Genomic DNA, 24,889 nt, shown 5'->3' with positions numbered 1-24,889 from the left:
TCCAATCCAGATGTGTTGGTCATTACTGAGACATGGATAAGGAAGAGTGTTTTGAACACTGATGTTAACCTTTCTGGTTATAACCCTTTTTGGACAGACAGATCTTCCAAAGGTGGTGGAGTTGCAATCTTTACCAAGGAACACCTTCAGAGCTCAGTTGTCTCCACCAAGTCTGTACCCAAACAACTTAATTTGCTGGTTTTAAGCATTAAACTTTCAAATAGCACTTTGTCCACTGTGGTGGAGATCTTGGTCCATTCTCCTTTAAGGAAGTATTCTAGTTTCTCTCTGACATCAGAAACAGCCGTATTCACACCTCCAAAGTACTGAAAAGGACAGATAACGATGCTGGGTAAGTCTTAAGAGACACTGGGACTGGAAAGGGACTGATAACTCTGGAGAGAGACAGAGAGAGTGTGAGAGAGAATGAGAGAGAGAGAGAGAATGAGAGAGAGAGAGAGAGAGAGTGTGAGAGAGAATGAGAGAGAGAGAGAGAGAGAGAGAGAGAGAGAGAGAGAGAGAGAGAGAGAGAGAGAGAGAGAGAGAGAGAGAGCAGATAATTAACGTTTTTTGTGATCAAATGTTTTATATTATTGCCAGTAACATGAATACTGATATGGAGAATAAAGTATAATTAAAAAAGTATAATTATTAACAATAAGTTTATTTCTGTATCACCTGTATCAAAGCAGTTTAGTTACCTGGAGGAAATGGATGTGATCCTCTGTGTGTGAGAGCTGCTCCAGCTCAGTGTTTCTCCTCCTCAGCTCAGCTATCTCCTGCTCCAGTTGCTCCAGGAGTCCATCAGCTTGACCCACTTGAGCCTTCTCCTGGTCTCTGATCAACTCCTTCACCTCAGAGCACCTTCTCTCAATGGAGTGGATCAGCTCAGTAAAGATCCTATCAATGTCCTCCACTGCTGCCTGTGCAGAGCGCTGTTCAAACACAAAGAGAGAAGAGAAGGCTCCATGTTAAGTATAATATTTTTTACCCAAAACGTTTTATTGCCGAGGAATAAGGTTCTACCTAGAAGCCTTCTCATCTGAATAAGCTTTCTCACTGATGGTATCAGTCTAGCCACCCCAACGAAACCCAGAAACATAAACCCAGAAACAATACAAGCAGAATAAAACAACAATCATAATCATAGCTACAACCAAATTTAAGTGAACTAATGCAAAGAACAGAGATTCACAATTACCCACAACCCTCCAGCAACACGTAAAACCTAGAAGATAAAAGTGGGGAATCCCTGTTCTTTCCATACAATGCAAATAGTCCGGGTAGCCATTTGATTAGCTATTCAGGAGTCTTATGGCTTGGGGGTAGAAGCTGTTAGAAGCCTTTTGGACCTAGACTTGGTGCTTCGGTACAACTTGCCGTGTGGTAGCAGAGAGAACAGTCTATGACTAGGGTGACTTTCGTCTTCAACAATTTTTTGGGCCTTCCTCTGACACCGCCTGGTATAGAGGTCCTGGATGGCAGGAAGCTTGGCCCCAGTGATGTACTGGGCCGTACTCACTACCCTCTGTAGTGCCTTGTGGTCAGAGGCCGAGCAGTTGCCATACCAGGAAGTGATGCAACCAGTCAGGATGCTCTCGATGGTGCAGCTGTAGAACTTTTTGAGGATCTGAGGACTCCTCAGTTAACTTTCAAATTCCAAAAATTCTAAAGTGTGAATCCAAAGTAAAGTAATCTAGCTTGCTTACATTTTGATCGATGAATGAAATAAAATTGAGTAAACATTTACCAAGAGTGTAGAAACAATACTCCCCCCAATGGCACACATACCAAAAACCCCTAAACCCTCACCCTAATTGTAACCCCAACCCTAAACCTAAGCCCAAAGCCTAAAATAGCCTCCCGACTCCCGGTCCCCTCAATGATAGTAAAACATAAAACACACAAACACGCGCAAACACTCTGCTGCTAAACATAATCTTCTTCTTTAGTTTCTCATGAATTTTATAGCATAAACACTCAAAAACGAACATATAGAAATGTATTTTATTTTAGTGGTTGTCTGAGTGGCAAGAGGTAAATCAAGACATGTTTAATATTGTATTGTTTGTTACAGTATTTCACCATCTGCTGGACGGTTGATTGAGTAGTAAATCTACAGCATGAGAGTATATACAGTATACATGCCTGGAAAGATTTGAAAACATTTGACATATTCAAAATCAAGGATCAACAGGTAAATAATAATACAACTTATTGAAATTAACAAACAATTACTTTTTATTATTGAGAAAAGATATCAATACAGCAGTATTTTCTTTGTTTAGACTACATCAAAGTGAGAATACACCAATATGAATGTGATTAAAACCTAGACTATATTAAAGTTTAAATCACTCAAAATAATTGTACATACCAGACTAAAAGAGCATGAACCATTGTTCTAATATGGGGAACACTACAGTTTACACAGTTCAGCAGAATCGTTTTCGTACCAAACACATATCCCAGGATAGAGGGGTTTAGTGAACGTGGTTTCGACTGTGTGGAGGAGGGTCATTGTGTCAGAGATCCTGTAGAAGGACAGAATACCTGCCTTGTGATCCAGGTACACTCCTACTCTGGAGGACTGAGGGCCTGACACTTTAGTCTCAACATTATTGTGTCTGAAACTATAACCATTACTAGAGCACTCTAAACCCCAAGACTTGTCATTGTATCCGAATCTGGAATCATTAACCAACCCTATTCTACTTATGTCTTTATATGAGACTGCTGTAAAAACAGTCCCACGATGACACTCCACCTCCCAGTAACAGCGTCCAGACAGACCCTCTCTACAAAGGACCTGCCACCAACCAGTGAATCTGTCCGGATGGTCAGGATTTGGATCTTTAACAGCATTAACAACTTTCACTTTTCTGTTTCGCTCAGACAGAGAGAGGGATTTCTGTGCTGTGTTTGGGTCCAGTGTGAGCTGACAGGAATCTGGGAGAAGAGCAGAGCAGAGACCAATGAGGGGAGTTAGAACAGTAAGTTAAGGCACATACTGTACTGTATCTACCCTGTCTTTGATTACAGCAGAGCAGAGATCAATGAAAGCAGTATCTACTATTGAAATATCACAAGGTTTGTGAGGAGTGTCAGAAAAATGAGACCGTTAGTTACTTGATGAAGAAACTCACATTGTAAGAACTGTTCTCTAGTTGTGAGCTTTGGAGGCAGTAAAACATCCACTGAATTCACTACAGACACAGACATTCCCAGAAAGAGAGAATATTATCAGCATACCATATTGTACATGTATAAAGTGATGACTATAGGACCTCTGATTGATCTAAACTAGGTGTTCTTACATTATGTATTGTGTTAGTATTATATTCAACTCACCTGTGGTGGAGATCTTGGTCCATTCTCCTTTAAGAACGTCTTCTAGTTTCTCTCTGACATCAGAAACAGCCTTATTCACATCTCCAAAGTACTGAGGATGGATAACGATGCTGGGTAAGTCTGAAGAGACACTGGGACTGGAGAGGGACTGATAACTCTGGAGAGAGACAGAGAGAGTGTGAGAGTGAGAGAGAATGTGAAAGAGAGAGTGTGAGAGAGAGCGAAGAAGAGAGACAGAGAGAGAACAGATAATTGACACACTGTCTTTTGCGATCAAATGTTTTTTTTATTGATGTCAGAAAACATGAATACTGATATATAGAATAAAGTATAATTGACAAAATGTACAGTTTCACAACAAGTTTATTTCTGTATCACCTGTATCAAAGCAGTTTAGTTACCTGGAGGAAATGGATGTGATCCTCTGTGTGTGAGAGCTGCTCCAGCTCAGCGTTTCTCCTCCTCAGCTCAGCTATCTCCTGCTCCAGTTGCTCCAGGAGTCCATCAGCTTGACTCACTTGAGCCTTCTCCTGGTCTCTGATCAACTCCTTCAACTCAGAGCGCCTTCTCTCAATGGAGTGGATCAGCTCAGTAAAGATCCTATCACTGTCCTCCACTGCTGCCTGTGCAGAGTGCTGTTTAGACACAACGAGATAAGAGAAGGCTCCATGTTAAGTAGAATATTTTTTCCCCAAAACGTTTTATTGCTGAGGAAAAAGATTCTACCTAGAAGCCTTTTCATCTGAATGAGCTTTCTCACTGATGGTATCAGTGTAGCCACCCCACCGAAACCCAGAATCATAAACCCAGAAACAACACAAGTAGAACAAAACAACAATCAAAATCATAGGTACAACCAACCATAAGTGAACTAATGCAAAGAACAGGGATTCACAATTACCCACAACCCTCTAGCAAAATGCAAAACATAGAAGATAAGGGTTCTAGGTAGAACCCTTCATAGAGGCCCACATAAAAAATACTATCCACTGACTTTACAAAATATTTTAGAACACCTTCCTAATATTATTTTGCTTTTGCAACCCCTTTTGCCCTCAGAACAGCCTCAATTCGTCGGGGCATGGAATCTACAAAGTGTTGAAAGCGTTCCACAGGGATATGGCCCATGTTGTGTCCTATGGTTCCCACAGTTGTGTCAATATGGCTGGATGTCCTTTGGGTGGTGGACCATTCTTGATACAGACAGGAAACTGTTGAGCATGAAAACCCAGCAGCGTTGCAGTTCGTGACACAAACCGGTGCGCCTGGCGCCTACTACCATACTCCGTTCTAAGGCACATATATATTTTGTCTTGCCCATTCACTCTGCGTGGCACATACACACAATCCATGTTTCAATAGTCTCAAGGCTTAAGAATCCTTCTTTAACCTGTCTCCTCCCCTTAATCTACACTGACTGAAGTGGATTTAACCAAAAAATATATCCCGATCCAGATCAAACATTTTGAAAAACTGGGCCCTGGTTAATAATATTTACCTTGAGAGACTCCACAGCCTGTTGGAGCTCCTTCAGCTCCTTCTCTCTTTCCTGGATTCTCTGCTGGAGATTCTGCTGACTCATCCCCAGCTGACTCTATGGAGAAACACTGTTCATTGAGCTATCAAGATTTATTTGTCCAGTAGTGCAATAGAATAGTATTACGATATAGGGCGCATAGAGGGTAGTAATTACATTTTAATAGAAGTCTCTATGCAAAATTATATATCTATGATTTTAGTTTAAATATGATGTATTTTACAGTACTCATATCATAGTTTAAACAGAATTTTGGACTCTAAAGAAAGTGAGGGTGTGTGACTACAGCAAAATGGTGAAACATTTAGAGGATCATGTAACTAATTAGATATGTTTCTCATATTCAAACAGCTCTCCTAGTGTATATTTCAATTATTTGTTTATCAGAGTCACCAACAAGTTATTCTGGTCTAACCTGTTTCTCGGTCCTCTCCGCTGCAGCTGACACTGTATCATGGCCTTTATGATCATCCACCATACACAGATAACAGATACAATTCTGATCGGTACGACAGTAAATCTTCAGCAGTTCGTCATGACGGGAGCAGATGTTCTCCTGTAGCTGTGTAGAGGCTTTGACCAGCTTGTGCTTCTTTAGTCCAGGGACACTATAGTGAGGCTGGAGGTGAGTCTTGCAGGAAGACACCAGACACACCAGACAGGACATGAGGGCTTTCTGCTTTCTGGTCCCAGTGCAGAAATCACATGCCACATCTCCAGGTCCAGCATAGCACAGATCAGGGGGAGCAGCATGAAGTCCTGTCTTCTTCAGTTTCTCCACCACTTCAGCCAACATGTTATTTTTTCTCAGATCAGGCCTTGGAGTGAAGGTCTGTCTGCACTGAGGACAGCTGTAGACCCCCTTCAGATCATCCTGATCCCAGCAGCCCTCAATACAGCTTCTACAGTAACTGTGTCCACAGGGAATAGTGACTGGCTCCTTCAGTAGATCCAGACAGACAGAACAACAGAACTGGTCCTGGTCCAGCAGAATTCCCTGCTGAGCCATTTGGACGGTTGTTGTTCACTTTCACACAGACAAATGACACCGCGACTCAGATAAGTTTTGTTTTCCTAGAAGAGAGTTTGTGGGAAGGGGAGGGACTTCCTGGTTCTGCCAGGAGGTGGGGTTAGTTAGAGGGAGGGAGATAGAGAGGAATGTAGTCCAATGCAATAATGAATATCCTGTGGCCTAGGGTTGTTTAGGGGTCTAAGCTGCTTTGCGACATTTACTTCTGCAGCATGTGTTGGAATCCAGTCCACTGCTATTTCAACACACTTTCCTCCAGAGCCATATATTTAGAGAGGTGACAATTATTCTCAGGGGTTGAACCAGTAACATGCATTGTAATCCAGGACTAAACATGAGGGCTTTCTGGTCAAAGCCTGAAGTCCTGTTTACTACATATTATCCAGATATAAATGTATACTGGATATTGAAACATAATGTAAAGTGAATGATTGATTTGCCTCTGTGTCTGGTCAGTCTATATCATGGATAGAGCAGGTGTCCTTAATGTTTTGTACACTCAGTTTATATTACCTCAGTTACCTCAAGTAACTCGTACCTATGCGCATTGACTGGGTACCGGTGTTCCTTGCATGAAGCCTCGTTATTGTTATTTTATTGTGTTACTATTTCCTTTTTTTATTAGCACATTTTTCATACTTTTTAACTCTGCATTGTTGGGAAAGTGCACATAAGTAAGCGTTTCACGGTAAAGTGACAAATACAATTGTGTTATTATTTACTACAGTGGTTTTTGGGAGGATAATGCTGAAGTATTCACAATAGTATTTCAGTACACTACAACACTTTATAATAAGTACTACACATGATCAACTGATACTACAGTGTTTAGTATAGTATTCTACAGTATACTACAGTTTCTATATAATTAAATAGTAAGTACTACAGTATTCAAATCAAATCAAATGTTATTTGTCACATGCGCCAAATACAACAGGTGTAGACCTTACAGTGAAATACTTACTTACAAGCCCTTAACCAACAATGCGATCAAGAAATAAAGTAAAATACTATTTAAAAATAAGAAAAAAGGAGCAACAATAATATAACAGTAGAGAGGCTATATACAGGGGTTACAGGTACAGAGTCAATGTGTGGAGGCATTGGTTAGTCAAGGTAATTGAGGTAAAATGTGCATGTAGGTAGAGGTAAGGTGACAATGCATTGATAATTAACAGAGAGTAGCAGCAGCGTAAAAATGGGGGTGGGGGGCGGGGACAATGCAAAAAGTCAGGGTAGCCATTTCATTAGCTGTTCAGGAGTCTTATGGCTTGGGGGTAGAAGCTGTTAAGAAGCCTTTTGGACTTAGACTTGGCGCTCCGGTACAACTTGCCGTGCAGTAGCAGAGAAAACACTCCATGACTACGGTTGCTAGAGTCTTTGGCAATTTTTGGGGTCTTCCTCTGACACCGCCTGGTATAGAGGTCCTGGATGGCAGGAAGCATGACCCCAGTGATGTACTGGGCCGTACACACTACCCCTTGTAGTGCCTTCCATACCAGGCAGTGATGCAACCAGTTAGGATGCTCTCGATGGTGCAGCTGTAGATCTTTTTGAGGATCTGAGGACTCATGCCAAATAATTTCAGTCTCCTGAGGGATGATAGGCATTGTCGTGCCTTCTTCACAACTGTCTTGGTGTGTTTGGACCATGATAGTTTGTTGGTGATATGGACACCAACGAACTTGAAGCTCTCGACCTGCTCCACCAAAGCCCCATCGATGAGAATGGGGGCATGATCGGTCCTCCTTTTTCTGTAGTCCACAATCATCTCCTTTGTCTTGATCACGTTGAGAGAGAGGTTGTTATCTTGGCACCACACTGCCAGGTCTCTGTTGTCGGTGATCAGGCCTACCACTGTTGTGTCGTCGGCAAACTTAATGATGGTGTTGGAGTCGTGCTTGGCCATGCAGTCATGGGTGAACAGGGAGTACATGAGGGGATTGAGCACCCATCCCGGTATTGAGGATCAACGTGGCAGATGCTCTACCCTTTAGCTCAGTGCGGATGTTGCCTGTAATCGATGGCTTCTGGTTGGGGTATGTACATACGGTCATTGTGGGGACGTCATCAATGTACTTACTGATGAAGCCAGTGATTGATGTGGTGTAGTCCTCAATGCCATGGGAAGAATCCCGGGACATATTCCAGTTTGTGCTAGCAAAACAGTCCTGTAGCTTAGCATCTGCGTCATCTGACCACATCCTTATTTAGCGAGTCACTGGTACTTCCTGCTTTAGTTTTGACTTGTTAACAGGAATCAGGAGGATAGAGTTATGGTCAGATTTGCCAAATGGAGGGCGAGACTGAGCTTTGTTCGCGTATCTGTGTGTGGAATAAATGTGGTCTCAAGTTCTTTTCGCTCTGGTTGCACATTTAACATGCTGTTAGAAATGAGGTACAACGGATTTAAGTTTCCCTGCATTAAAGTCCCCAGCCACTAGGAGCGCCGCCTCTGGATGAGCATTTTCTTGTTTGCTTATGACCTTATACAGCTCGTTGAGTGCCATCTTAGTGCCAGCATCGGTTTGTGGTGGTAAACAGACAGCTACAAAAAATATAGATGAAAACTCTCTTGGTAAATAGTGTGGTCATGAGATGCAAAACCTTGAGACTTCCTTAATATTAGATTTTGTGCACCAGCTGTTATTTACAAATAGACATAGACCACCACCCCTTGTCTTACCGGAGGCCACGACTCGATGAAACTTAAGATATTGCAGTTTTTAATGTCCTGTTGGAAGGATAGTCTTGATCGGAGCTCATCCATTTTGTTATCCAATGATTGCCTGTTGGCTAATAGGACAGATGGTAGAGGGGGATTACTCACTCACTCAGTCTTTTATTCAAAATGAGAGGCAAATAGAACTGTCTATGAATGTAGCATGTTCCCATACCTTTTAAAAAAAACTGGAGATTGTAAAAAGTGCAAGATTAACTCCTATTTTGAGCCATTTAAAAGGTTAATTCAATGTTTATATGCAAATAACCCTTGATATGATACATCTGTAGTCAGGGTTGGGTAGGTTACTTTCTAAATGTAATCCATTACAGTTACTAGTTACCTGTCCAAAATTGTAATCAGTAACGTAACTTTTGGATTACCCAACCTCAGTAACAATCTGATGACATTCAATTACTTTTAGATTACTTTCCCCTTATTAACAGGCATTAGAAGAAGACAAAAATGTATGTTACCAAATGAACGACATCTATTGTAGGATAAATCAATACTAAAGTTTACATAGCTGGCCATATATAGATGTTACATTTTACTTCATGGGTTGGTTATGTAGGCTTCTTCTAACCCAAAGCTTTCTACTACATATAATAATGCAATTAAATTATATCTTTACATTAAAAACCAAAGTCTAACAGAATTCCAGTCATTCCAATAAATGTTATACCCCTTGATCTTCAAGAATAGGACTTGGAAATATTTATATTTTTTACCTTTATTTAACTAGGCAAGTCAGTTAAAAACAAATTCTTATTTACAATGACGGTCTACCCTGGCCAAACCCTAACGACGCTGGGCTAATTGTGCGCCGCCCTATGGGACTCCCAATCACGGCCGGTTGTGATACAGCCTGGAATCGAACCAGCGTCTGTAGTGACGCCTCTAGCACGGAGAGCCAGTGCCTTGGACCACTGCGCCACTCGGGAACTATGGAAGTATAGATTAACCAAATTGTTTTACCTCAGCATAACCCCAAAACGAAGGATTTATTAGCCAGCCCTACTCTGTTTATGATTTTGTTGTCATGGAGGACTGATTGGTCTCATTGATTCGGGTGGAAAAATAAATGCTGCGCTCATGGAATGGCATGCTTTGAGCACTACTGGAAAGTGCTTTTACATGTGAAAAATGAATGCAATATGCAGCATTTGCTATAGACATTTACATTTTTTACATTTTAGTCATTTAGCAGACGCTCTTATCCAGAGCGACTTACAGTAGTGAATGCATACATTTCATACATAGGCCTATTGTATACCTTTTGTTGGTGACACTTTGATATCTTGATAATATGCAGCTGTTTAAAGGGTAAATCCACAGATGAAACAATAACCAAATGGGCGCCCCGCCACTGTTTTGGTAAAAAGCTGAGGGATGGGCCTGGAGAAATGTAACCACCCTCAGATTAATAGAGAGAGCTATGGATGCAAGGACTGACCATCCATGATATCAAAATTGTTTTAACCATGTTATGAGGCTATACAGTGTTTGTTTACGTTTACAATGTTTACAAACATTGGAATAAAACAAGCTTATATTTTGGGTTCTAATGGAGTGTGACAGTTGAACTAAGTATATGCAATGCTGTCATCAAGGCAAAGGGTGGCTACTTTGAAGAACCTCAAATATAAAATACATTTTGATTTGTTTAACACTTTTTTGGTTACTACATGATTCCATGTGTGTTATTTCATAGTTTTGATGTCACAATTATTCTACAATGTAGAAAATAGTAAAAATAAAGAAGAATGAGTAGGTGTGTCCAAACGTTTAACTGGTACTGTATATTTATACCCTCCTTCTAGGCGGACTCAACTCCTTGCACATCTAGACAGCCAATACATCTCTGTTGCTAGTCAGGAACTTCATTGGTTCCTCTCACTGGTGTAGTCATGGCCCTGCCTCATGGTAGAACCTTCATGGGTGTGGAAGTATATGTGTGAAATAGGACTGTTCCTTTTCACTTCATCTGACCTGACCTCGGGCCGAATTCCTCACTCCTCCCTAATCCACGGCTGTCCTACCTTATCAGTGTCCTTTGCCTCCCTCCTTAGGAGCCATAAGATTTAACAATACCATCTTTGTACAGAATGTAAACTTTCTGCACTCCCCCTTCTGCACTCCCCCTTCCTTACTCAGTAACTTTCCATACACCTAGTTTTTATCCACCCTCCATTGACCCCAACCTGTACATTCCTTATACATGTACAGTAATCAATAAGTTCTAGTATGGTAACATGAATAAGTATATTTCAAGCTAGAAGCTAACAGTACATAGGCCTACATAGATTTCAGAAAATGAAACGGATTCAAATTCAAGGATCAATAGGTAAATAATACAACTTATTGAAATGAACAAACCATTTTTTATTATTGTGAGCGGACCAGGTCCTTTGAGGTTGCTCTAAAGCGGAAAGGTGGAATAAACGAGTCAGGAGCAGGTTTTCTTAATTGAACAAAGTTCTCCGAGGTATTTCTTTCCTCTTAAACAATCCAACACAATCAAGGATGATCTCCCAAGGAAAACACAAATCTTCTTCTTTACAAGAACAAGGAACATAAAGAGAGTATCTTTAAACTATAACATAAATCACGGGTGTGTCACCACCTAAACGATTAGTCCGTGGAGAGCTCCCTTCGGCTGGTGGTCCGGATCTGTGATGGCCTTTCCCAATTGGTAGTTTGTCTCCTTCTTCTCCCTTCCGACATGTACATCAACTCATTTATTGAATGAGACAGTGTTTTCTTTCTCCCCTCTCTGCCGGTTCCCTCCTCTCTCTTGTAGGGGAAAAAGAATAACTCATTAGTACCGTCAGCTGTGCTTAATTGCCTCTGATCACCTTGACTCACATGCCCGGCTGGGCAACTGTCCGTGGGAGCAGCCTGCCCTCTCGTGGGAGCAGTAGTTTAGTTTAGACTTAATCAAAGAGAGAATAGATCAATATGAATGTGATTAAAACCTATACTAAATTAAAGATTCAATCACTCCAAAAATAATTGTACATACCAGACTAAAAGAGCAATTACCATCATTCTAATATGTAGTTTAATCTAGAGGCGAAATAAATCTGTAGTTCACACAGCTCAGCAGAATAATTTTTGCACCTAATCCATATCCCAGGATAGAGGGGTTTAGTGAACGTGGTTTTGACTGTGTGGAGGAGGGTCATTGTGTCAGAGACACTGTAGAAGGACAGAATACCTGCCTTGTGATCCAGGTACACTCCTACTCTGGAGGACTGAGGGCCTGACACTTTAGTCTCAATATTATTGTGTCTGAAACTATAACCATTACTAGAGCACTCTAAACCCCAAGACCTGTCATTGTATCCAAATCTGGAATCATTAACCATCCCTATTCTACTGATGTCTTTATATGAGACTGCTATAAAAACAGTCCCATGATGAAACTCCACCTCCCAGTAACAGCGTCCAGACAGACCCTCTCTACACAGGACCTGCCACCAACCAGTGAATCTGTCCGGATGGTCAGGATTTGGATCGTTAACAGCATTAACAACTGTCACCTTGCTGTTCCCCTCAGACAGAGAGAGGGATTTCTGGGCTGTGTTTGGGTCCAGTGTGAGCTGACGGGAATCTGGGACAAGAGCAGAGCAGAGACCAATGAGGGGAGTTAGAACAGTAAGTTAAGGCACATACTGTACTGTATCTACCCTGTCTTTGATTACAGCAGAGCAGAGATCAATGAGGGGAGTTAGAACAGTAAGTTAAGGCACATACTGTACTGTATCTACCCTGTCTTTGATTACAGCAGAGCAGAGATCAATGAGAGGAGTTAGAACAGTAAGTTAAGGCACATACTGTACTGTATCTACCTTGTCTTTGATTACAGCAGAGCAGAGATCAATGAGAGCAGTATCTACTATTGATATATAACAAGGTTTGTGAGGAGTGTCAGAAAAAAGAAACCGTTAGTTACTTGATGAAGAAACTCACATTGTAAGAACTGTTCTCTAGTCGTGAGCTTTGGAGGCAGTAAAACATCCACTGAATTCACTACAAACACACAGACATTCCCAGAAAGAGAGAATATTATCAGCATACCATATTGCACATGTATAAAGTAATGACTATAAGACCTCTGATTGGTCTAAACTAGGTGTTCTTAAACTATGTATTGTGTTAGTATTATTTTCAACTCACCTGTGGTGGAGATCTTGGTCCATTCTCCTTTAAGGAAGTATTCTAGTTTCCCTCTGACATCAGAAACAGCCTTATTCACACCTCCAAAGTACTGAAGAGGACGTATAACAATGCTGGGTAAGTATGAAGAGACACTGGGACTGGAGAGGGACTGATAACTCTGGAGAGAGACAGAGAGAGTGTGAGAGAGAGAGAGAGTGAGAGAGAGCGAAAGAAGAGAGACAGAGAGAGAGCAGATGACTGACACAATGTATTTTGTGATCATATGTTTTTTTATTGATGTCAGAAAACATGAATAATGATATAGAGAATAGAGTATAATTGACAAAATGTACAGTTTCACAAGAAGTTTATTTCTGTATCACCTGTATCAAGGCAGTTTAGTTACCTGGAGGAAATGGATGTGATCCTCTGTGTGTGAGAGCTGCTCCAGCTCAGCGTTTCTCCTCCTCAGCTCAGCTATCTCCTGCTCCAGTTGCTCCAGGAGTCCATCAGCTTGACTCACTTGAGCCTTCTCCTGAGCTCTGATCAACTCCTTCAACTCAGAGCGCCTTCTCTCAATGGAGTGGATCAGCTCAGTAAAGATCCTATCACTGTCCTCCACTGCTGCCTGTGCAGAGTGCTGTTCAGACACAAAGAGAGAAGAGAAGGTAAAAGTGGGGAATCCCTGTTCTTTGCATACAATGCAAATAGTCTGGGTAGGCATTTGAATAGCTATTCAGGAGTCTTATGGCTTGGGGGTAGAAGCTGTTAAGAAGCCTTTTGGACCTAGACTTGGTGCTCCGGTACAACTTGCCGTGCAGTAGCAGAGAGACAAGTCTATGACTAGGGTGGCTTCAGTCTTTGACAATTTTTTGGGCCTTCCTCTGACACCGCCTGGTATAGAGGTCCTGGATGGCAGGAAGCTTGGCCCCAGTGATGTACTGGGCCGTACGCACTACCCTCTGTAGTGCCTTGCAGTCAGAGGCCGAGCAGTTGCCGTACCAGGCAGTGATGCAACCAGTCAGGATGCTGTCGATGGTGCAGCTGTAGAACTTTTTGAGGATCTGAGGACCCATGCCAAATCTTTTTAGTCTTATGAGGTGGAATAGGCATTGTCGTGCCCTCTTTAAGACTGTCTTGGTGTGTTTGGACCATGATAGCTTGTTGGTGATGTGGACACCAAAGAACTTGAAGTTGCTCCACTACAGCCCTGTTGATGAGAATGGGGGCATGCTCGGTCCTCCTTTTTCTGTAGGCCACAATCATCTCCTTTGTCTTGATCACGTTGAGGGAGAGGTTGTTATCTTGGCACCACACTGCCAGGTCTCCGACCTCCTCCCTATAGGCTGACTCATCATTGTCGGTGATCAGGCCTACCACTGTTGTGTCGTCGGCAAACTTAATAAGGGTGTTGGAGTCGTGCTTGGCCATGCAGTCATGGGTGAACTGTGAGTACAGGAGGGGACTAAGCATACACCCCTGAGGGTCCCCTGTGTTGAGGATCAGCGTGGCAGATGTGTTGTTACCTACCCTTACCACCAGGGGGCGGCCCGTCAGGAAGTCCGGGATCCAGTTGCAGAGGGGGGTGTTTTGTCCCGGGGTCCTTAGCTTAGTAATGAGCTTTGAGGGCACTGTGGTGTTGAATACTAAGCTGTAGTCAATGAATAGCATGCTCACGTTGTCACGACTTCCTCCGGAGTCGGCTCCTCTCCTTGTTAGGGCGGCGTTCGGCGATCGACGTCACCGGCTTTCTAGCCATCGCCGCTCCATTTTTCATATATCCATTTGTCTTGTCTTGTTTCCATACACACCTGGTTTTCATTTCCCCAATCAATCTACTTGTATTTAACCCTCTGTTTCCCATCATGTTTTGTGTGTAATTGTTTCATGTTATTGTGGTGTTTTATTACGAGCTTTACTTTTGTTATGTTCCGTGTTTTGAGCGCATTTGATTTATGTAGTGCTCTCGTTTTTGGAACTAAAATAAAAGGGTGCCTGTTTATATCACTCTACTCTCCTGCACCTGACTTCGCCTCTAATACACCCGCTGACACACGTAGGTGTTCCTTTTGTCCAGGTGGGAAAGGGCAGTGTGGAGTGCAATAGAGATTCCATCATCTGTGGATCTGTTGGGGTGATATGCAAATTGGAGTGGATCTAGGGTTTCTGGGATAGTGGTGTTGATGTGAGCCATGACCAGCCTTTTGAAGCACTTCATGGCTACAGACGTGAGTGCTGCAGGCAGGTTACCTTAGTAGGCAGGTTACCTTAGTATTCTTGGGCACAGGCACTATGGTGGTCTGCTTAAAATATGTTGGTATTACAGACTCGGACAGGTAGAGGTTGAAAATGTCAGTGAAGACACTTGCGGGTTGGTAAGCTAATGCTCGTAGTACACGTCCTCGTAATCCATCTGGCCCTGTGGCCTTGTGAATGTGACCTGTTTAAAGGTCTTACTCACATAGGCTGCAGAGAGCGTGATCACACAGTCTTCCAGAACAGCTGGTGCTCTCATGCATGTTTCAGTGTTATTTGCCTCGAAGCGAGCATAGAAGTAGTTTAGCTCATCTGGTTGGCTCTTGTCACTGAGCAGCTCTCGGCTGTGCTTCCCTTTGTAGTCTGTAATGGTTTGCAAGAACTGCCACATCTGACGAGTGTCAGATCCGGTGTAGTACGATTCGATCTTAGTCCTGTATTGACGCTTTGCCTGTTTGATGGTTTGTCGGAGGGCATAGTGGGATTTCTTATGAGCTTCTGGGTTAGAGTCTCGCTGCTTGAAAGCGGCAGCTCTATCCTTTAGCTCAGTGCGGATGTTGCCTGTAATCCATGGCTTCTGGTTGGGGTATGTACGTATGGTCGCTGTGGGACGACGTCATCGATTCACTTATTGATGAAGCCAATGACTGATGTCGTGTACTCCTCAATGCCATCGTAGGAATCCCGGAACATATTCCAGTCTTTGCTAGCAAAACAGTCCTGTAGCTTATCATCTAATTCATCTGACCACTTTTTTATTGATCTTGTCACTGGTGCTTACTGCTTTAATTTTTGCCTATAGGCAGGAATCAGAAGGATAGAATTATGGTCAGATGGAGGGCGAGCTTTGTATGCGTCTTTCTGTGTGGAGTACAGGTGGTCGCGTTTTTTTACCTTCTGGTTGTACATTTAACATGTTGATAGAAATTTGGTAAAACGGATTTAAGCTTCCCTGCATTAAAGTCCCCAGCTACTAGGGCGCCACCTCTGGGTGAGCGTTTTCTACAGCTCATTCAATGCTGTCTTAGTGCCAGCTTATGACTGTGGCGGTATGTAAACAGCTACGAAAAATACAGATGAAAACTCTCTAGGTAGGTAGTGTGGTCTACAGTTTATCATGAGATACTCTACCTTAGGCGAGCAATAGCTCGAAACTTCCTTAGATATCGGGCACCAGCTGTTATTTACAAAAATACATAGTCCGCCGCCCTTTGTCTTACCAGACGCCGCTGTTCTATCCTGTCGATGCAGCGTATAACCAGCCAGATGTATGTTGATAGTGTCGTCGTTCAACCACGTCTCCATGAAGCATAACATATTACAGTATTGAATGTCCCATTGGTAGTTTAATCTTCCGCATAGGTCATCTATTTTATTGTCCAAAGATTGCAGGCTTGCTAGCAGAATGGAAGGAAGTGAGGGTTTATTCGATCGCCTACGAATTCTCAGAATGCAGCCCGTTCTCCGACCCATTTTTCTCCAACTCCTCTTCACTCAAATCCTGGGGGATCAAGGCATGTTCCCAAGAAAGCAGTATATCGAAAGCAGTATATTGTTCGCGTCGGCCTCGTCAGACACGTTGAAGGAAACAAAGTCGCAGTAATCGCAGTACTGATGTCCAGAAGTTCTTTCAGGTCATAAGAGACGGTAGCGGCAACATTATGTACAAAATAAGTACAAAAATAAGTTACAAACAACGCAAAAAAAAAACAAAAAAAACCACACTCGGTTGGGGGCACGTTAAAACGTCTGCCTTCTTCTCCGGCGCCATTTTATATATTTGAATGTGGTAATGCAATCTGACCTTTAATCAGGATTAAAAGCAGCTTTTGCATTTTTCTAATCTCAAAGGTAGTGATTAGGATAGTTTTGATGCCAAAAATGTTGATTATCTTAATTCCACTGGAACCAGTGGGTTCAGGATGGATTGAAATTTGAATACATTTCAATGTAACTAACTAAAAACTTTCTAACATCTGAAAAACAAAGGTTCATTAAATTAACCGCATAATAGGTATGAGGTCAGTTGTTAAATGTCTCTCCCTTAATCTAGGTACCTTTATGCATTTAGTTTACTCATCTCTGTTTCCCTATGACAGTGTTGAAGTAGTACCATAACCAGTCCAGTAAACTGGCCCAAAAAACAGGTAGAGAGATCTGATCATGAATTCAAAAAATAAATAATATCACTACAGAATCTGGATTATAATGATCCATATTACTTTTTTTTAAACTGGTCCCTGGTCAATAAAACTTACCTTGAGAGACTCCACAGCCTGTTGGAGCTCCTTCAGCTCCTTCTCTCTTTCCTGGATTCTCTGCTGGAGATTCTGCTGACTCATCCCCAGCTGACTCTATGAAGAAACACTGTTCATTGAGCTATCAATATTTATTTGTCCAGTAGTGCAATAGTATAGTATTATGATTTAGTAGGAATTATATTGTAATAGATGTCCCTTTGCAAAATTATATATCTATGATTTGAGTTGAATTATTATGGTTGTTTACGGTACTCATATCATATAGCATAATCTGAACTTTGGACTCAAAAGAAAATGATGGTGTATAACTACAGCAAATTATGATACATTTAGAGATTATTTTTCATGTAACTAATTATATATGTTTATCTCATATTCAAACAGCTCTCCTACTGTATATTCAATTATTTGTTTATCAGAGTGACCAACAAGTTATTCTGGTCTAACCTGTTTCTCGGTCCTCTCCGCTGCAGCTGACACTGTATCATGGCCTTTATGATCATCCACCATACACAGATAACAGATACAATTCTGATCGGTACGACAGTAAATCTTTAGCAGTTCGTCATGACGGGAGCAGATGTTCTCCTGTAGCTGTGTGGAGGCTTTGACCAGCTTGTGCTTCTTTAGTGCAGGGACACTATAGTGAGGCTGGAGGTGAGTCTTGCAGGAAGACACCAGACACACCAGACAGGACATGAGGGCTTTCTGCTTTCTGGTCCCAGTGCAGAAATCACATGCCACATCTCCAGGTCCAGCATAGCACAGATCAGGGGGAGCAGCATGAAGTCCTGTCTTCTTCAGTTTCTCCACCACTTCAGCCAACATGTTATTTTTTCTCAGATCAGGCCTTGGAGTGAAGGTCTGTCTGCACTGAGGACAGCTGTAGACCCCCTTCAGATCATCCTGATCCCAGCAGCCCTCAATACAGCTCCTACAGTAACTGTGTCCACAGGGAATAGCTACTGGCTCCTTCAGTAGATCCAGACAGACAGAACAACAGAACTGGTCCTGGTCCAGCAGAACTGCCTGCTGAGCCATTTGGACGGTTGTTGTTCACTTTCACACAGACAAACGATACCGAGATTCAGATAAGTTTCGTTTTCCCAGAAGAGACTTTGTGGGAGGGACTTCCTGGTTCTGCCAGAAGGTGGGGTTAGTTAGAGGGAGGGAGATAAAGGAATGTAGTCCGATGCAAAAATGAATATCCTGTTGCCTAGGCTGGTATACAGGTCTAAGCTGCTTTGTGACATATACTTCTGCATCATGTTCTTATACCTTTTCAAAAATACTGCAGATTGTAGAAAGTGCAATTTTAACTGCTATTTTGAGCAATTTGAAAGGTTAATTCAATGTCCACATGCAAATAACCCTTGAACTGATACATCTGTAGTAGTATAGGGAGACGTTTATTGAGAGAGAAATATGACTAAATGCTCGGCTCAGTCAATGAGATGTAGCTATGTTTTTTTCCAGTATCTTTGTGCAGTGGCCACAGCCTGACCCATCACATTCTGTTTGGAAACAGAACAGGACAAATGCCAAGTCTTGCTAAGTTTGTTGTTTGGTTGTTTTATAAATTGTAGCAGTTGGTCCTCCTCAGTTAACTTACAAATTCAAACATTCAAAAGAGTGAATCCAAAGTGAAGTAATCTAGCTTGCTTACATTTTACTTAATGATTGAGAAATTAAATAAATTGGAGTAAAAATTCACCAACAGTGTCATTGCAGACACAGCTAAATATAATCTTCTTTAGTTACTCATTTAGTTTATAGCATAAACACTCAAAGACGAACACATGGAAATATTGTTTATTTTAGTGGTTTGCTGAGTAGCAAGAGGTAAATCAAGAAACACTTAATATTTGTATTGTTATCTACAGTATATCACCATCTGCTGGACGGTTGATTGAGTAGTAAATCTGCAGCATCAGAGTATATGCAGTACATAGGTCTAAATAGATTTTAAAAAACTAAACAGATTCACATTCAAGGATAGGTAAATAATAATACAATTTATTGAAATGAACAAATAATCTTTCATTAAAAAAAAGACATCAATACAGCAGTCGTTTTTAAGTTTAGACTTCATCAAAGTGAGAATACATCAATATGGATGTGATTAAAACCTAGACTAAATGAAAGATTAAATCAATCACAATAATTGTACATACCAGACTAAAAGAGCATTAACCGTCATTCTACTATGGGGAACTCTACAGTTTACACAGCTCAGCAGAATCATTTACGGACCTAATCCATATCCCAGGATAGAGGGGTTTAGTGAACGTGGTTTTGACTGTGTGGAGGAGGGTCATTGTGTCAGAGACGCTGTAGAAGGACAGAATACCTGCCTTGTGATCCAGGTACACTCCTACTCTGGAGGACTGAGGGCCTGACACTTTAGTGTCAACATTATTGTGTCTAAAACTATAACCATTACTAGAGCACTCTAAACCCCAAGACTTGTCATTGTATCCAAATCTGGAATCATTAACCTTCCCTATTCTACTGATGTCTTTATATGAGACTGCTATAAAACCAGTCCCACGATGAAACTCCACCTCCCAGTAACAGCGACCAGACAGACCCTCTCTACACAGCACCTGCCACCAATCAGTGAATCTGTCTGGTTGATCAGGATTAGGATCTTTAACATTCTTAACAACTGTCACCTTTCTGTTCCCCTCAGACAGAGAGAGGAATTTATGTGCTGTGCTTGGGTCCAGTGTGAGCTGACAGGAATCTGGGAGAAGAGCAGAGCAGAGACCAATGAGGGGAGTTAGAACAGTAAGTTAAGGCACGTACTGTACTGTATCTACCCTGTCTTTGATTACAGCAGAGCAGAGATCAATGAGAGCAGTATCTACTATTGATATATCACAAGGTTTGTGAGGAGTGTCAGAAAAAAGAGACCGTTAGTTACTTGATGAAGAAACTCACATTGTAAGAACTGTTCTCTAGTCTTGGGCTCTGGAGGCAGTAAAACATCCACTGAAATCACTACAGACACACAGACATTCCCAGAAAGAGAGAATATTATCAGCATACCATATTGTACATGTATAAAGTGATGACTATAGGACCTCTGATTGGTCTAAACTAGGTGTTCTTACACTATGTATTGTGTTAGTATTATATTCAACTCACCTGTGGTGGAGATCTTGGTCCATTCTCCTTTAAGAACGTCTTCTAGTTTCTCTCTGACATCAGAAACAGCCTTATTCACATCTCCAAAGCACTGAGGATGGATAACGATGCTGTGTAAGTCTGAAGAGACACTGGGACTGGAGAGAGACTGATAACTCTGGAGAGAGACAGAGATAAAGAGAGTGTGAGAGACAGACAGAGCGAGAGTAGATAATTGACAATGTTTTTTGTGATCAAATATTTTTTATTAATGTCAGGTAACATAAACACTGATATGGAAAATAAAGTATAATTGACTAAATGTACAGTTTCACAACAAGTACATTTATGTATCACCTGTATCAAAGCAGTTTAGTTACCTGGAGGAAATGGATGTGATCCTCTGTGTGTGAGAGCTGCTCCAGCTCAGCGTTTCTCCTCCTCAGCTCAGCTATCTCCTGCTCCAGTTGCTCCAGGAGTCCATCAGCTTGACTCACTTGAGCCTTCTCCTGGTCTCTGATCAACTCCTTCACCTCAGAACGCCTTCTCTCAATGGAGTGGATCAGCTCAGTAAAGATCCTATCACTGTCCTCCACTGCTGCCTGTGCAGAGCGCTGTTAAGACACAAAGAAAGAAGAGAAGGCTTCATATTAAGTAGAATTAATTTCTACCGAAAACGTTTTTATTTTCGCTGAGGATTAAGGTTCTACCTAGAAGCCTTTTCATCTGAATAAGCTTTCTCACTGATGGTATCAGTCTAGCCGCCCCAACGAAACCCAGAAACATAAACCCAGAAACAATACAAGTACAATACAACAACAATCGAAATCATAGGTACAACCGTAAGTGAACTAATGCAAAGAGAGATGAACAATTACCCACAACCCTCCAACAAAATGTAAAACCTAGAAGATAAGGGTTCTAGGTAGAACCCTTCATAGAGGCCTACATAAAAAATACTATCCACTGACTTTACAAAATATTAAGAACACCTTCCTAATATTATTTTGCAACCCCCTTTTTCCCTCAGAACAGCCTCAATTCGCCAGGGCATGTACTCTACAAGGTGTTGAAAGCATTCCACAGGGATATGGCCCATGTTGTGTCCTATGGTTCCCACAGTTGTGTCAATATGGCTGGATGTCCTTTGGGTGGTGGACCATTCTTGATACAGACAGGAAACTTTTGAGCATGAAAAACCCAGCAGCGTTGCAGTTCGTGACACAAACCGGTGCGCCTGTCGCCTACTACCATACTCCGTTCTAAGGCACATATATCTTTTGTCTTGCCCATTCACTCTGAATGGCACATATACACAATCCATGTCTCAATAGTTTCAAGGCTTAAGAATCCTTCTTTAACCTGTCTCCTCCCCTTAATCTACACTGACTGAAGAGGATTTAACCAAAAAATATATCCCGATCCAGATTAAACATTTTGAAAAACTGGGCCCTGGTCAATAATACTTACCTTGAGAGACTCCACAGCCTGTTGGAGCTCCTTCAGCTCCTTCTCTCTCTCCTGGATTCTCTGCTGGAGATTCTGCTGACTCATCCCCAGCTGACTCTATGGAGAAACACTGTTCATTGAGCTATCAAGATTTTTTTGTCCAGTAGTGCAATAGTATAGTATTACGATATAGTGCGCATAGAGGGTAGTAATTACATTTTAATAGAAGTCTCTTTGCAAAATTATATATCTATGATTTTAGTTAAAATATGATGTATTTTACACTACTCATATCATAGTTTAAACTGAATTTTGGACTCTAAAGAAAATGAGGGTGTGTGACTACAGCAAAATGGTGATACATTTAGAGGATCATGTAACTAATTAGATATGTTTCTCATATTCAAACAGCTCTCCTACTGTATATTTCATTATTTGTTTATCAGAGTCACCAACAAGTTATTCTGGTCTAACCTGTTTCTCTGTCCTCTCCGCTGCAGCTGACACTGTATCGTGGCCTTTATGATCATCCACCATACACAGACAACAGATACAATTCTGATCGGTACGACAGTAAATCTTTAGCAGTTCGTCATGACGGGAGCAGATGTTCTCCTGTAGCTGTGTGGAGGCTTTGACCAGCTTGTGCTTCTTTAGTCCAGGGACACTATAGTGAGGCTGGAGGTGAGTCTTGCAGAAAGACACCAGACACATCAGACAGGACATGAGGGCTTTCTGCTTTCTGGTCCCAGTGCAGAAATCACATGCCACATCTCCAGGTCCAGCATAGCACAGATCAGGGGGAGCAGCCTGAAGTCCTGTCTTCTTCAGTTTCTCCACCACTTCAGCCAACATGTTATTTTTTCTCAGATCAGGCCTTGGAGTGAAGGTCTGTCTGCACTGAGGACAGCTGTAGACCCCCTTCAGATCATCCTGATCCCAGCAGCCCTCAATACAGCTCCTACAGTAACTGTGTCCACAGGGAATAGCTACTGGCTCCTTCAGTAGATCCAGACAGACAGAACAACAGAACTGGTCCTGGTCCAGCAGAACTGCCTGCTGAGCCATTTGGACGGTTGTTGTTCACTTTCACACAGACAAACGATACCGAGATTCAGATAAGTTTTGTTTTCCCAGAAGAGAGTTTGTGGGAGGGACTTCCTGGTTCTGCCAGAAGGTGGGGTTAGTTAGAGGGAGGGAGATAGAGGAGTGTAGTCCGATGCAAAAATGAATATCCTGTTGCCTAGACTGGCTTACAGGTCTAAGCTGCTTTGTGACATATACTTCTGCAGCATGTGTTGGAATCCAGCCCACTACTATTTCAACACTCTTTCCTCCAGAGCCAGATGTTTAGAGAGGTAACAATTATTCTCAGGGGTCGCTCCAGTAACACGCATTGTGATCCAGGAATAAACATGAGTGCTTTCTGGTCGAAGCCTGAAGTCCTGTTTACTACATATTATCCAGATATAAATGTATACTGGATATTGAAACATCATGTAAATTGAATAATTGCTTAGGCTCTGTGTCCAGAATTCATTGTATACTATTATGAGTATGAATATTATGGATAGCCAATATACAATGAGCCATAAAAAGGTACATTGTGTACCTAGACCAAATGTGTTATTTTTCTGATGTCTACATTAGAGTTCACCAGATAAACTAAAGGGTATTAATGCAGGATGAGAAATAATGAAATCCATCACTATTTCAATGTCTGTTATCTGGAGTCTTTATTCAAAATTAGGCAAATAGAGCTGCCTATGAATGCAGCATGTTCCCATACCTTAGAAAAAATACTACAGAATGTAAAAAGTGCAAGATTAGCTGTTATTTTGAGCCATTTAAAAGGTTAACCTGTTGGGGCTAGGGGGCATTATTTGCACGGCCGGATAAAAAACATACCATATTTAAACTGGTTACAACTCTTGCCCAGAAACGAGAATATGCATATAATTAGTAGATTTGGATAGAAAACACTCTAAAGTTTCTAAAACTGTTTGAATTGTGTCTGTGAGTATAACAGAACTCATATGGCAGGCCAAAACCTGAGAAGATTCCATACAGGAAGTGCCCTGTCTGACAACTTGTTGTCCTTCTGTTGCATCTCTATCGAAAATACAGCATTTGTGCTGTAACGTGACACTTTCTAAGGCTCCCATTGGCTCTCTAAAGCCGGCAGAAAGTGGAATTTGGTGTCTGCTGTCTCTGGGCGAAGAACAGCAGGAGAGTTTGTGAGTGGTCAGCCTGGGGACAGTGACACTGGAGATACGCGGTCACGAGAATTCTCCATTTTTTTCTTTCAGCCTTTGAATGAATACAACGTTTCCCGGTTGGAATATTATCGCTATTTTATGAAAAAAATTGCATAAAAATTGATTTTAAACAGCGTTTGACATGCTTCTAAGTACGGTAATGGAATATTTTGAAATTTGTTGTCACGAAATGCGCTCACGCTTCACCCTTCGGATAGTGACCTGAACGCACGAACAAAACAGAGGTATTTAAATATAACTATGGATTATTTGGAACCAAAACAACATTTGTTGTTGAAGTAGAAGACCTGGGAGTGCATTCTGACGAAGAACAGCAAAGGTAATCCAATTTTTCTAATAGTAATTCTGAGTTTAGGTTGTCCCAAACTTGGTGGTTGTCAAAATAGCTAGCCGTGATCCCCGAGCTATGTACTCAGAATATTGCAAAATGTGCTTTCGCCAAAAAGCTATTTTAAAATCTGACACCGCGATTGCATAAAGGAGTTCTGTATCTATAATTCTTAAAATAATTGTTATGTATTTTGTGAACGTTTACCATGAGTAATTTAGTAAATATACCGGAAGTTTTGGGTGGGAATGCTAGTTCTGAACATCACATGCTAATGTAAAAAGCTGTTTTTTTATATAAATATGAACTTGATTGAACAAAACATGCATGTATTGTATAACATAATGTCCTAGGAGTGTCATCTGATGAAGATCATCAAAGGT

General features: G+C 41.6%; 3 protein-coding genes across 5 annotated transcripts; all 3 read right to left on the bottom strand.

The window, feature by feature from the left end:
• Positions 1 to 239: 239 nt before the first annotated feature.
• LOC115195783 (E3 ubiquitin/ISG15 ligase TRIM25) lies at positions 240 to 5,986 on the bottom strand. Of its 2 annotated transcripts, XM_029756019.1 has the most exons (6): positions 5,304 to 5,986; positions 4,850 to 4,945; positions 3,753 to 3,986; positions 3,352 to 3,508; positions 3,147 to 3,206; positions 1,994 to 2,949 (listed from the first exon to the last, which is right to left on the bottom strand). In XM_029756019.1, the coding sequence occupies exons 1-6, from the start codon at positions 5,895 to 5,897 to the stop codon at positions 2,420 to 2,422; spliced, it is 1,671 nt and encodes a 556-aa protein (XP_029611879.1). In that variant the 5' UTR covers positions 5,898 to 5,986; the 3' UTR covers positions 1,994 to 2,419. The 2 variants fall into 2 exon arrangements, with proteins under 2 accessions (XP_029611880.1, XP_029611879.1); XM_029756020.1 differs by lacking the exons at positions 1,994 to 2,949; positions 3,147 to 3,206; positions 3,352 to 3,508 and adding an exon at positions 240 to 395.
• Positions 5,987 to 11,001: 5,015 nt separating this feature from the next.
• LOC115195778 (tripartite motif-containing protein 16-like protein) lies at positions 11,002 to 18,447 on the bottom strand. Of its 2 annotated transcripts, XM_029756014.1 has the most exons (7): positions 17,769 to 18,446; positions 17,319 to 17,414; positions 13,211 to 13,444; positions 12,823 to 12,982; positions 12,616 to 12,675; positions 12,186 to 12,256; positions 11,002 to 11,436 (listed from the first exon to the last, which is right to left on the bottom strand). In XM_029756014.1, exons 1-7 carry the CDS (start codon positions 18,360 to 18,362, stop codon positions 11,275 to 11,277), a joined length of 1,377 nt encoding a protein of 458 aa, XP_029611874.1. In that variant the 5' UTR covers positions 18,363 to 18,446; the 3' UTR covers positions 11,002 to 11,274. The 2 variants fall into 2 exon arrangements, with proteins under 2 accessions (XP_029611874.1, XP_029611873.1); XM_029756013.1 differs by having other exon boundaries at positions 11,002 to 12,256; positions 17,769 to 18,447.
• A 672-nt stretch (positions 18,448 to 19,119) lies between these two features.
• LOC115195780 (tripartite motif-containing protein 16-like) lies at positions 19,120 to 23,063 on the bottom strand. Its single transcript, XM_029756017.1, has 6 exons — positions 22,374 to 23,063; positions 21,921 to 22,016; positions 20,831 to 21,064; positions 20,472 to 20,628; positions 20,265 to 20,324; positions 19,120 to 20,067 (listed from the first exon to the last, which is right to left on the bottom strand). Exons 1-6 carry the CDS (start codon positions 22,965 to 22,967, stop codon positions 19,538 to 19,540), a joined length of 1,671 nt encoding a protein of 556 aa, XP_029611877.1. The 5' UTR covers positions 22,968 to 23,063; the 3' UTR covers positions 19,120 to 19,537.
• Positions 23,064 to 24,889: the final 1,826 nt, after the last annotated feature.

The sequence above is a fragment of the Salmo trutta genome, chromosome 6, assembly GCF_901001165.1.
Source record: "Salmo trutta chromosome 6, fSalTru1.1, whole genome shotgun sequence".
Taxonomy (NCBI): domain Eukaryota; kingdom Metazoa; phylum Chordata; class Actinopteri; order Salmoniformes; family Salmonidae; genus Salmo; species Salmo trutta.
Note: the sequence above shows the minus strand (reverse complement) of the source record. Positions and strands in the feature narration are given on the sequence as shown.